This window comes from Leptopilina heterotoma, unplaced genomic scaffold (assembly GCF_015476425.1).
Source record: "Leptopilina heterotoma isolate Lh14 unplaced genomic scaffold, ASM1547642v1 Lhet_64, whole genome shotgun sequence".
NCBI lineage: Eukaryota > Metazoa > Arthropoda > Insecta > Hymenoptera > Figitidae > Leptopilina > Leptopilina heterotoma.
The window spans coordinates 535,395-548,667 of record NW_025111150.1 but is presented as its reverse complement, the minus strand read 5'-3'; the positions used below and the strand labels follow the sequence as shown (position 1 = coordinate 548,667).

Genomic DNA, 13,273 nt, shown 5'->3' with positions numbered 1-13,273 from the left:
TTGTGTAGAATTTTATTAATTTTTTTTTTAAATAATTGATTTCTTTTGGAAAATTTTATGAAAATAGTAGACATTGAAAATCGTTGAACTGGGGAACATTTTTTTGAAAATTATTGAATTTCAGAGAAGAATTTAATTATTTTTAAAAATAATTGAAATTTTGATGAGAAATCCATGGAAATCATAATAAATCATATTAAATACTTTAATAGTCCATTATTAAAATATTTCGTTAAAAAGTTTGTACTAATTTTACTAATTCCTGGGAACATCACAAAATTAAAATAAAATTAAAAATTTTTTCTTTTGTTTCAGATTAGGTTATTGGAATTTTTTAACATAAATTAAAAAATCCGATTTGATTATTTTTTGAGTATATGAAGGAAAAATAAATGGCCCATAGTTTTCTAAAGTTAAGATTGAGAACTTTGTTTTTATATTAACACAGGAAAACATAAATAGCGTTGAGGGAGTATATTTTGAAGGGTGGCTCGTAACATACGGGGTGGATTACAAAACAGAAATTATAGAAAAACAAACAATCACCCAGTTATCCTAGTAATCCTCAAACGTCGTTTATCATATTTTAGTACGTCAAATTTAAATAAATCGTAATTCATTTTTTTTTTTTTTTGCTCAAATAGATTTATCAAAATTCAGAAATGTTTGTCTAAGAACTTCAAAATTTGTTTTACCTAACAACTTTTACCTTTAAAAATTAGTAAAAAGAACAATTTTTCCTAGCTGGCATTCGTTGCTGATTGAGAAAAAATTTGTTTGAATTTATTAAGTTATTATAAGGTTATTTTACCGAAATTCAATTATTTTCTACAATTTTAAAGTTTAAACTAAACTTAATCTCTAAATCAATTATTATTTTTCATAATTTTCCTAAATTTCTTCGAGAAGGAAAATTTTACTCTATTTTTCAGTAGAATTTTACTAATTTAGGTTTAGAGGGAACAATTTATTTTTTGCGGTGAATATAGGGAATGGTATAAGGTTTATTTTTACGGTCCTTTCAAGTATAAATTATATTGTCTAACAGTTCTTGAAAATTTTTTGGTAAACCATTTTAAAAATGTATTCGATTCGATTCGTGTTGGGATGTGTAACTGTGATTCGAAAATGCTGGTCATACTATCAACAGGACAATAAGAAGAGATATTCCATGAACGAATAAAGGGGGTTTCCATCCCCCAGGGTACAATAAATCAATCCCCTTACAACTGAAGCATCCAGTAGCAGGTGGTGCCAACGTTTACTACCGCTCACGCCTCTAATTCCCAATTAATATAATCCCTTTCCAATTGCATTTTCCCAAAAAATCGACTTCTATCGTTTTTTTACATTAGACAATTGTTCGAAAATGTTAATTTTGCATTCTATATATATTCTTGCAATTTTAGACAAGGAAATTTGAGGAAACAAGAATAAAAGGATTGAGAAAAAAAGAATTTAAAAATTTTTTTTCACTTGTTTCGTTTTTGTAGCTTGATGTTGATATTTTTATTTATTACTTGATTTTTTTATTTGAAAAATTATTCTTTATTTACAGTTTTTTAATGATCCATATGTATAAATTTTTTGTGCAGGAGGGGAGATTGGCGATTACATGGCAATTACCGAATTTCACAGTGTGACGCCTCCAATGTGCAAAGAGCCAACGATCAGTGTCAGTGTAAAAGCTAATTCAGTGTTCAAGAAGATCCAAAGATGTAATTGGCGAAAAAGCACTTCAGGGATGCAGCTGCAACTGTAAAGGTGAGTACAATTTGACTCAATTTTGTTTCTATAAATTTTCCATAGTTGTTATGTACATAAATTTCTTTCTTTTTGCTTTAAAAACAAAATTTGACTCGATCTGAAGCAACTGAAGAAAGAACGAATTATAGGTTATGTTTGTTGTGGATTTATTTCATTTACATTTCTTCATTAAAAAATTTTTCTGTTTAAAATAGTTGATCAAAAAAACTTTTTTACAAATTTTTCAAGTAAAAATTTGGTTGACAAAATATTTTTTCTTCTAAATCGTTGATTCTAAACGTTGTGAACTTCACTAAAATTAAATTTTTTAACGTTCAAATGAACGAAATATTTTCTTAACCTCCAAAGTTTTTGAAAATTGTTAAACTGAAAACAAAATTTGTGTAAAAAGTTCACGTTTATGATCAAAAATTAAATAAAATTTATATTCTTCACAAGGAAAATTAATAAACTTCTTGCTTTTCGAAAATGTTTTTTTAAATGGTAGATCATTGAAATTTTATTAAAAATTCTTTCATACAAAATTTAATGAAAATTTGATTCGGAAAATATTTTTTCTTCTATAGATCATTGGTTATAAACACGTTGTAAAATTTACCAAACTAAAAGAAAAATATTGTAGTAGAACATTTATTGTGTTAATTAAAAAAAAATTAATTTTTAAAACTTAATGTTCAAATTAAAAAAAACAATATTTTGCAAGAAAAATCAAATTTAAAGAAAAAATGAAACATCGTCGTTCATCTGATTGTTCGTAACTTTAAGGACATATTTTTAACTTGAGATATAAATTTCGATTACCTTACTTTTTGTATAAATTTCGACAACTTTTTTCCAAAATATAAAACATGGAGTTAAAAACCTCGAAAATAATTGTGCTAGCAAGCTTATAATTTTATTTCATTGGTTTTGTTTGTTTTACAACGAAATGTTCTTTGACTGATTTTAAACAGTTTTGTTCATTGAATCAGCTAAAGTTGCATTGTTTTTATTATTGCCTCCTATGTCGGTACTTAATTGAATTAAAATCACCAAGTATGTCGTTATCGATCCAACAACCTAGAAAAAAAGATTTTTTTTTAGTTTCTCTATATTCAGGGTTGCGACAAAAATTTAATTTTGTTTTTCCCTGACTTTTCCCTGATTTCCAGAATTTTTCCTGACTGATTTTGACTTTTTCCCTGACCCTAAAGAATATTCTGATTCACTCTAAAAATTATTAGAAACTCAAAAAAATGTTCTATTACATTTATGTACGAATTTCCTTAATTGTAAAATTATTCAAAAACACCAATAAATTAAAAAAAAATTTTTTTTTAAAATATTTTTATTATTTTTTCCTAAGAATTATGATTTTTAAAAATTTCAAATTCAAACATTTTGAAATTCAATAACTGATAAAAATATTATTGTAAAACATGAAATTAATCACTCCGAGTCTTTGACTCGGAGTAATCGATTTCTTCATATTTATTTATAATTAAAGTTTATTTCTAAAGATAATTGAAATGTTGACGACAATTTTTGATGATTTTTTGAAAGTAAATGAATTTCCACGAAGAATTTTATTAATTTTCAAAATAATTGAATTCTTGTGATGAATATTGTTATTTATGCAAATAACTGAATTTTATAATAATGAATTTTATTAAAATTGAGAATAAAGTTGAGAACTTTTTAAAAATTTTGAAAATAATTGAATTTCTGGGAAGAATTTTAATATTTATTAAGATTGCGTTAAAATAAATTATTGTCAGAGATAGAAAAAATTTAATGTTTTTTCTAGAATTCATGGTAATTTCATAATTTATGAGTCAGACACAAAAATTGACAATATTCTTATAAATTCTAAACATTTAATTTTTTCCAGTATTTTTAATAAAATTCTCTGATTTTTCCCTGATTTCCCTGATTTCCCTGACCTGTGGCAACCCTGATATTGAATAATTTTATAAATACAATTTTTTGTTAAAGACACTTGAATCGTGAATTTTCTTACGCCTTGAATAAAAGTGTAGTCCAAAGTTACGAACTCATATGCTGTGAATTTCAACGGATTCTGAATTAATTGCAAAACAAATTGTCGAATCTGCAATAAGTTTCGATTTCATTATTTTTATTATTATAAACTTAAATTTAAAATATTAATTAATTAATATAAATCTAATTATGTTTTAAATTCAAAGTATAAATTAATTGATTAGCAAAATTTGAATATTCAATTTATTAAATTATTTTAATACGAAAGTAAAATTTGTATCAATAGGAGGAAAAAAATATTAATAAGTTACGAAAAAATTACCTCTGATCGAAATTCTTTACTTGTCATTGGCTCGTGTAATTCACAAATTATGTTTCCTGTTAGTAGAGCCTATAAGAGAAATAGAAATTTATTAATAAGATAATTATTTTACTTTTTTGCTGAAAGAGAACCAAAAATAATACATACCTCTCCACTTGTCCTGTCGCAAATGTGATTGATAAATAAAATTTTCATCACATAGAGAAATAACCAGCAACCCGAAGAAATTAATGCTGGTGTTTTCTCCTTCTGGTCCAATTGTGGACTGTACAGAATTGAGTAAGAAAAGTACAACAGTCCGGTTATAAAAACTAAAGACAGTGCCATCGACAAAAGTATTTGCAGGCCGAACGTTTCATTCACACGTCGAGAAGTTTTCACTAAATTCAAATGAATCTGTCTTGATAGAGAAAATATTTAATGAAAGATTAATATATTAATAAAAATTTTAATATAAATAATAAATAGCAGGAAAAAATTACAATAATCAAGCTTTTTTTGTTATAATATAAAAAAGTCAGGCCTCGCACTCATCTACTCAAACCTACTATTTATACTACTTTTGTAATTTTACGATTTGCTACTATTTGGAAACTTTTTTTTATTTTATAAAACCTTAATAAAATTATTGGAAAAAATTCAAAAAATTTTAATAAAATTTTTTAAAACGATTCAATTATTTTCACAAATTTTTCATATTTCAATGATTTTTAATATCTACTATTTTAATAAAAAATTTTCCAAAAGAATTGAAGAATTTAAAAAAAATGTTTATAAAATTCTTCGCAAAAATTCAATTTTTTTCATAAAAAAAAATTTTCACAGGAATTCAATTATTTTAAAACTTTTTTAATAATAATCGTTGCAAGAATTCAATTATTTTTATAAATTTTAAAACTCATCCCAGGATTGAAGAATTTAATTATTTACAAAAATTTTAATGAAATTCTTTGAAAAAATTCAATTATTTTCACTGATAATAAAAATATTCGCAGAAATTCAATTATTTTCAGAAATTTTTATAAAATTCTTTACAAGAATTCAATTATTTAAAAAAAAATTAATAAACTTCACAAGAATTCAATTATTTTTTAAAACTTTTAATAAAATTGTTTTGTAAAAAATTCAATTCTTTTAAAAAATTTTAGTGAAATTCTTTATAATAATTGAATTATTCTCAATAGGTATAATTTTAATAAAATCTTTTGTAAGAATTCAATTATTTTCATAAATAATATACAATTTTCAAAGAAATTCAATTATTTTTAAAAATTTTAAAACTCATCGCAGGATTTCAATTATTTTAAATACAATTTTAAATGAATTCTGCGAAAAATACAATTATTTAAATTTTAAAATGATTTTGATATACTTTGTTTATTAGAACTTAATCATTATTTTCAAATTCATTTTCAATTATATTTCTTGAAGGAATTTAATTATTTTCAAAAATTTTAAAGAAATTCTTTGAAAAAAAAACAATTATCTTGACTGATAATAATATTATTCGCAGAAATTCAATTATTTTTAGAAATTTTTGTAAAATTCTTCACAAGAATTCAATTATTTTTTAAAATAATAAAATTCTTCTCAGTTAAATTATTTTTTGAAACTTTGAATAAAATTGTTTTGCAAAAAATTTAATTCTTTAAAAAATTTTTAATAAAAATCTTTATAATTGAATTATTCTCAATAGGTTTAATTTTAATAAAATTTTTTGTAAGAATTCAATTATTTTCATAAATAATATACAATTTTCAAAGAAATTCAATTATTTAAAACACAATTTTCATAAAATTTTTTGAAAAAAATTATTTTTTTATAAGGATTTTTTAAAAAAATTCTTTTCAAGAATGTAATTATTTAAAAAACTTTATTAAAGTTCGGTGACAAAAATTCAATTATTTTCCTAAATAATAAACTCATAGAGAATTCCAATTATTTTTAATATAATTTTAAATTATTTTCGCTAAAAACGCAATTATTCTCCTAAAAATTTGAATAAAATTCTTTGAAAAAATTTAATTATTTAAAAAAATTTGATATCATTTATTTCTTAGAGTGTAATCATTATTTTTAATTCATTTTTAATTACATGAATTTCATTATTGTAAAAAATTTGAATGCAATTCTTCGTAAAAATTAAATTATTTTTAAAAATGTTGATAAAATTCTTTATGAGAATTCAATTTTAAGAAATATTCAATTTTTCAATAAATTATTTATTTTTGTATTTAAATAATTGAATTCTCGTAGAACTTTATAATAAGAATTGATTTAGAATTGAATTACAAAAAAGTAATTAAAGTTTTGAATAATTTTATTTTTTATTTTCAACAAAAAAATGATTGAATTTTGAAAAAATTGCTTTTTTAATTTTTAGAAATAGTTAAATTTCAACAATGCGTTACATTGAAATCATTTGAAATATTTTAATTCCTGTAGACAAAATAAATCTAGGTATTTAAATATTTATTTTAAAAAATTATTCTATTTTTGAATGTAATTAAGAAATTATAAAAAAAATTGAGTCGTCAAGTTTAATTTTTCGATAGCTACTTTTTTACTACTTTTTTCTGTCTTAAAGCTACTTTTTTAAAATTAATTATCGAGTACGAAGCCTGAAAAATATTAATGTTTGGTACTTACTTTGCTGCCTTCATCAAATGCGCGTCATCATTAGTTTTCTTATTCAGTACAGAATTATTACTCTTTACAAGACTGGTATTTTGGTAGAGTAATTTCATATACTGAGGAGACAGAGGACTTGCTGATGACATACTTTTTAGTAAAGAATTTAGTCTCGAAAATTTTCTTCTCATACTTCTATAAAGTTTTTGAAAAATGTTGAAAAAATTTCTTAAAACTCTAAAAACTCATCTTCTTAAAACTAAAATAAAAATTCTTTAAATTCATTTTAAATTACATAAAATAAATACTTCCTCTACGAGGAAGCAATTCTTGAAATTAAATTTAAATTTCAAAAATAAAGAAAGAATTTTTTAATTTAGAGAATTGAGTTAAAAAAAATGTTAGTTGAGGCTAAAATATTTGTTACCTGACTATAACTAGAAACACACTGTCTGCGACAAAAATTAAAGCCAGTGGATAGTGAACGGCAATAATCATTGCAGCTTTTACATTCTTTGGAGTATCGCCGTCAACCATAGAAGCAGAATTTATGACAATTACAATGATAACAATGATGTAAATCGCGCATACTCTTCCCAATTCCTGTTTTATCGTTTTATCATAGTCCTTCGATATTCCAATCTTTTGTAGAAGATCGTCAACTCTTTCGATCTTTTGAATGCAGATTTTCAATCCCTAAATTGTTGAGAAATTTTAATAAACTTGAAATTAATAATTCAATATTTAGGGAAAAATTATCAATTTTTTAAATACCTTTCTTCGATTCCAGGCTAAAATAATTGCAATCAAACCGAGACAACCATTTCCGAGTGTTACAATTTTAGTCAAAAATCTCCCTGTATTATTTAATCGTTTCAAGTACATTTTGTCTTCATAATTTACTGTGTAAAATAAAGATACTCCATAAATCGATAATAAAATTATTGCATAGAGAATCGTTATGAAGAAACGTGGTGTTCCCATTGGAATTTCTATAATTCCACTTCCCAAGCTCCAACTTACTATTTGCAGTGGTTTTATGATATCCTTTATGCTTTTTGTTTGCGTCATCATTCTATTAAGTTTATTTGTATTTAATATTCATGAATATTAATATTATTAATTATAGGTATTAATAATATTATTATTAAATTTTTTATTAATAATACTAGCTCGCATAACGTAATTTTCAATTTATTATTATTATTATGCAAATTAAAAAATTTTTTATTTTCAAATATAAATTCAAATTATTTTTTAAAAATAGTAAGATTTTTTGCCAAAATTCAATTATTTTTACCTAAATAAAATTTTAATAACAATTCACGAATGAATAAAATTATTTTCTAAAATTTTAATTAAATCCATCGAAACAATTCAATTATTTTTTTAAATGGCAAAATTTTTCGAAAAAATTCAATTATTTTCTAAAATTTTTAAAATCCATCGAAACAATTCAATTATATTTATAAATAGTAAAATTCTTTGCCAAAATTAAATTATTTTTAAATAAAATTTTAATAACAATTCACGAATGAATACAATTATTTTCTAAAATTTTAATTAAATCCTTCGAAACAATTCAATTATTTTTTTAAATGGTAAAATTTTTTGCAAAAATTCAATTATTTTCAAACAAATTTCACGAAAGAATTCAATTTTTTTTCTAATTCGTTATAAAATTTTTCCAAAGAATTCAATTATTTTCTAAAAAATTTCAGTAAAGAATTCAATTATTTTTTCTTAATTCGATTTAAAATATTCAACAGAATTTAATTATTTTCTAAAATTTTTATAAATTCTTCGAAAAAATTCAATGATATTTATAAATAGTCACATTCTTTGCAAAAATTCAATTATTTTTAAGACAATTTTAATAACATTTTATAAAAGAATACAATTTAAAAAAAAATTTTAATAATATTTTTCGTAAAAATTCAATTATTTTCTAAAACTTTTAAAATCCATCGAAACAATTCAATTATATTTGTAAAGAGTAAAATTCTTTGCAAAAATTCAATTATATTTAAAACAATTTCAAAAAAAAATTCAATTTTTTTATTAATTCGTTATAAAAAATTTCAAAAGAATTCAATTATTTTTAAAAATTTTAATAAATTCTTCGAAAAAATTCAATTATTTTTGTAAATAGTAAAATTATTTGCAAAATTAAATTATTTTCAAAAAGATTTCAGCAAAAAATTCAATTTTTTTCTTAATTTGTTATAAAAATTTTTCAAAAGAATTCAATTATTTTTTAAAACAAGAAATAAATTGTTCAGAAAATTAAATTATTTAAAACATTTTTAAAGTAACTCCATTCTTTAAAAAAAAAATTTAAAGAAATTCTTCGAAGGAATTCTATTATTATAAAATTATTTAATAAAATTCTTTGCAACAATTCGATGATTTTCAACAAATTAATTTTAAAATTGAAAATATTTAAAAAGAAAAATTATTAAAAAAGTTAGGAAACAAAAAAGCTAACAACTATTAACTTTGAACTGCGAACAGATTACCGGAAAACAACGATTATTAATATAGATTATTATTAATTTTATTAATAATATTATTAATTTTATGAAATATTTAAAAAATTAAATTAACATATATACCTGTTATTTTTGTCGGCGTTCATCTCAAATTTAGTTTTCTCCATCTCCATTGTGTTAATCATTATATTAGGTTGGTAAACTTTATTTTAATGCACTGTAGAAAAGGCAGTTAGATTTTTACCATAATAAACTAAATTATTGATTTAATTTTGTTTTTATATTTTTTAAATAATTTTTATTTACTTTCGTTCTTATTTTTTCAACTTTTGATTCGTTTTTTGTCTCAATTTGATATCAGCAGAAAAACTGTGAATTATTATTTATTTTTCAGTGTTAAAATTTTACTTTTCTTCATAAATTCCCTACGGAGTCAACACCACACATTATATTACTTTGGTGAATTTCACAATTTTTATTTTTTTATAATCATCAATTTAAAAAAAAATTTTTTTTTTGCAAATTTTTATACTTCACTGAAGTGATAATATATCATAAAATAATTGGTGAGAGAATTTAACTCTTTTTTAATAACTCTTGTAAAAAATACGCAGAATATTTCTTACTAACTTTTGGAGTAGATTTTTAAATTGAAAATTTTAACTCAAAACTAACCCGTGTAGAAATTTCCCTATTTGTCCCTATCTCTAGTAGGGACCTCGCTAGATTCTGACTAGAATCTCTAGTCTAGAAAAACTAGTCGGGCTTCAATCAAATTCTAGTTAGATAATTCAGACTGGAAAAAACTCACTAGGACCTTATCGATTTCAAACTAGACAAACTAGTGTACAAGTATGACATACATAAATTATCTTTCTATAGATATAAATAATTCAGATTAATAGATAGAAAAACTTACTAGCATTATTTATTAAAAAATTTTGCATATTATTTAATTATTTAATTTTTTAACATTTTTTAAACAAAATTTTAAATATTGTAGAATATTTTTACAAAAAATTCCAATAAAGCAATTTTATTAAATAAAAATCTTTTATTTAATATGTAAATTAAAAGAATAAAACATAAATAAATATTAATTATGTGGGTATAACTAATTTTTATTACCTAAATATTGTAATATTATTCGTAAAAATAATTTTTTTTTAAAAAGATATGTATGTGCAATTATACTTTAAAATGTTTTTCACAATTAATGCAAGTATTTAATAATAATTAAAAAGATGCTATAATATTATAATTACAATAATAAATTGAATAATATAATTATAATAATTATAGTAAATATAAAAAGCACTGCAATTAGTAATGTTTAATTTTTCAATAATGTCATAATTAATTATTATTAACTATCATTAGGAATGCAGAGTTAAATAAGAGTGATGAATAATAACTCCCTAAAATTCAAAATATTATGAATTAATTATATCTATAACGTTATTGAAAAATTAAACATAACTAATTTATTACATTACTTTTTATATTTTTATATTTACTATAATTGTTTTAATAAATAATAATAATAATAAATAATATAATAATAAATAATATATTACAATATTTAGTTAATAAAAATTAATTATATCCACATAATTAATATTTATTTATGGTTTATTCTTTTTTAATTTACTTAATAAATAAAAGATTTTGTTTAAATAATTAAAAAATTAAGTATAAATCAAATAATATGCAAACTTTTTTAATAAATAATGCTTGTAAGAATCATCAAACTAGAATTAGATTGGAACCCGACTAGTTTTTCTCGACTAGAGATTCTAGTCAGAATCTAGCGAGAGCCCTACTAGAGATAGGGACAAATGGCGGAATTTCCAAACGGGATGTACTTTAAGCGGAAGTCCATCCAACCTATCATGGCCGAGAGGTATGTGTATCCGTCTGGTGTCCCCAAGGTCCAAGGTTCGAACCCTCATAGGCACGAGATTTTTCGTGTGCAACAATCATTAATAATGTTAATATGAATGGAGAATTCAATTATAAATAAGTTAAGTTGAAAAATAATAATTTTTAAAACCGGTAAAAGTGAACTAGAACTTCTAGTCGGGGCCCTATCAACTAGAGCGTGACAAAATCGACTAGAACCCCACCAGTTTCTCTAGTTGGAGCCTTTTTTCAAATGGGGTAAACTGGTGAGGTCCCCACTAGAACCCGACCACCATTTCTACACGGGAAACTCTGATCGTTATTATAACACTTAAAAAATTTTCAGTTTACTTTAAATTTTTCAGGAGTATAGAGAGAGACTCTTGGAAACGCGCATTTGTTAATTTTTTTTTTTATTGGAATTATACATAGTTTTACGCATATTAGTTTTCATCTTTTAATAGTGCTTGCGTGAGATAGATATCTTTGATATTATATGCTTGACACACATTACGTTGAAAATGATATTACCTATTTTTGTATATAAATAATTTATTTTTTAAGCTGCACTTCAGCCGTAGAATTGATTAATTATTGCAGGAACTCACTTTTTTATTGCATGAAAAAAACTATAAAATTTAGGGAAATTAAATAAATTTGAAAAATGAAAACAGTAAAAAGCATAAATGTAGCTTCAAAATTTAAACTCATTAAATTAGTTGTAATTATTTAAATTTTGTTAATTTAGTTGTTATTATTTTTAATTATTTTAATGATACACAAGTTTTGAACTTTAAAATGTACGAAATATTTTTTATTAAAAATATGTTCATAAATTACTGATTACAATGAAAGAAAAAAAATCAAATTCCTCTTAGAAACTTAACAAATTGAATTTTATTTCTAGTGATGCAAAATTATTGTAATAGAAATTTAATTTGACCTAGAAATAAATCAATTTTATTCATTTGAACGTTCAAAACTTTAGGACCATTTATTTTAATTATTATTATTTTACAATTACAAAAGTTGTTTAGAAAATTTTTTTTTGAAAATATTAATATTTGCAAAATTTCTTTATTTTTTGCAGTTTTTAAAAATTATTATATTTATAAATTTATTACATTTAATATAATTAATTAGTTATTAAAAAGTCATAAATGTCGTTCATTTGAACTTACAGCACTTTAGGAACATGAGAAATTTTTCTTTTTAAAAATAAGGGATTAAAAAAATTTGTGAAAATGTTTTCAAAAAAAAGTTTATTTTAAATTTACGTAGAAAAATAGTTTTTCTTTCAAGTCGTTGATAATAAACGTTATGAACTGCACTATAAAGTAATTTACAACTATATTGAAGAAAATAATGAACCGGGAAAAAGAGAATTTTTTTCCCCATAACTTATTTGAAAATGACATTTGCAATCCTTTTTAAGTAATTAGAATTTATAAACTGAATAGTAAAGTTAAAAAATTGATTTTTACACTTTTATGGAACAGTCACAAAACTTATACGAGACTTACGAAAGAAAAACACAATTAAAATTAGAAATAAAATTAAAATTAGAAATAAAATTAGAATAGAACTAAAACTAGAATAGAACATTTTAAAATTAAAATTAGAATAGAATTAAAAATTTTAAAAGTAGATTTTTAATTTTCTCTTACCTTGCCTCCTTGTATCTTTTATCGTTAATAATATAAATTCAGTTAAAAAGTATTCCTTAACATTAAAATTGTGTAACATTCTCCAACAATAATGTTTCCCTCACAACGAATAAAGTTCAACTAACATTAAGTATCCTTAAAATAATGATGGTAGGTCACCATGATAATGGTCGCAAATAACTGAATAATTTATTGTCTTGTAAGATATTTCATACAGTTTCATAATTGCCCACGTTATTATGTGTAATCATGTATGAATAAATTATCAGTAACGCATTTCATACACAATACTGTGCATTGAAACTTTATAAAGTCACATATAGTACACGCCCTAATGATTGACTGCTCTTGATTTGTCCTTTTCAATCTCAAGTTACACATTTTCTATTTTTTTTCAAATCTCTATTAGTTTACAAAGAGAAAAATAATTTGATAAATAATAAATATTACGAGCAATTTTTTTTTTTTTTTGACAATGGAATAAAGCACAATATATTTTGGTGAATTTTTAT

General features: G+C 22.0%; 2 protein-coding genes across 2 annotated transcripts in view; one reads left to right on the top strand and one right to left on the bottom strand.

Moving 5' to 3' along the window:
• Positions 1-13,273, top strand: part of LOC122509911 — a 195,987-nt gene that overhangs the window by 57,330 nt on the left and 125,384 nt on the right. Inside the window, exon 2 of the mRNA XM_043624234.1 lies at positions 1,596-1,764. The gene's annotated coding sequence lies outside the window, so the exon portion shown is untranslated. The remainder of the gene's footprint in view (positions 1-1,595; positions 1,765-13,273) is intronic.
• On the bottom strand, positions 2,713-12,857 carry LOC122509927 (putative gustatory receptor 28b). Its single transcript, XM_043624257.1, has 9 exons — positions 12,762-12,857; positions 9,316-9,409; positions 7,475-7,775; positions 7,128-7,396; positions 6,719-6,895; positions 4,217-4,469; positions 4,070-4,138; positions 3,767-3,856; positions 2,713-2,826 (listed from the first exon to the last, which is right to left on the bottom strand). Exons 2-9 carry the CDS (start codon positions 9,375-9,377, stop codon positions 2,713-2,715), a joined length of 1,335 nt encoding a protein of 444 aa, XP_043480192.1. The 5' UTR covers positions 9,378-9,409; positions 12,762-12,857.

Bases quoted from the DNA above. Each gene is read 5' to 3' on its own strand.
- LOC122509927 (XM_043624257.1), bottom strand. From the start codon at position 9,377: ATGATTAACACAATGGAGATGGAGAAAACTAAATTTGAGATGAACGCC. The intron at 7,776-9,315 runs GTATATATGTTA...TAAACTTAATAG, and splicing joins AACGCCGACAAAAATAACAG to AATGATGACGCAAACAAAAA. The intron at 4,139-4,216 runs GTATGTATTATT...TTTCTCTTATAG, and splicing joins GCGACAGGACAAGTGGAGAG to GCTCTACTAACAGGAAACAT.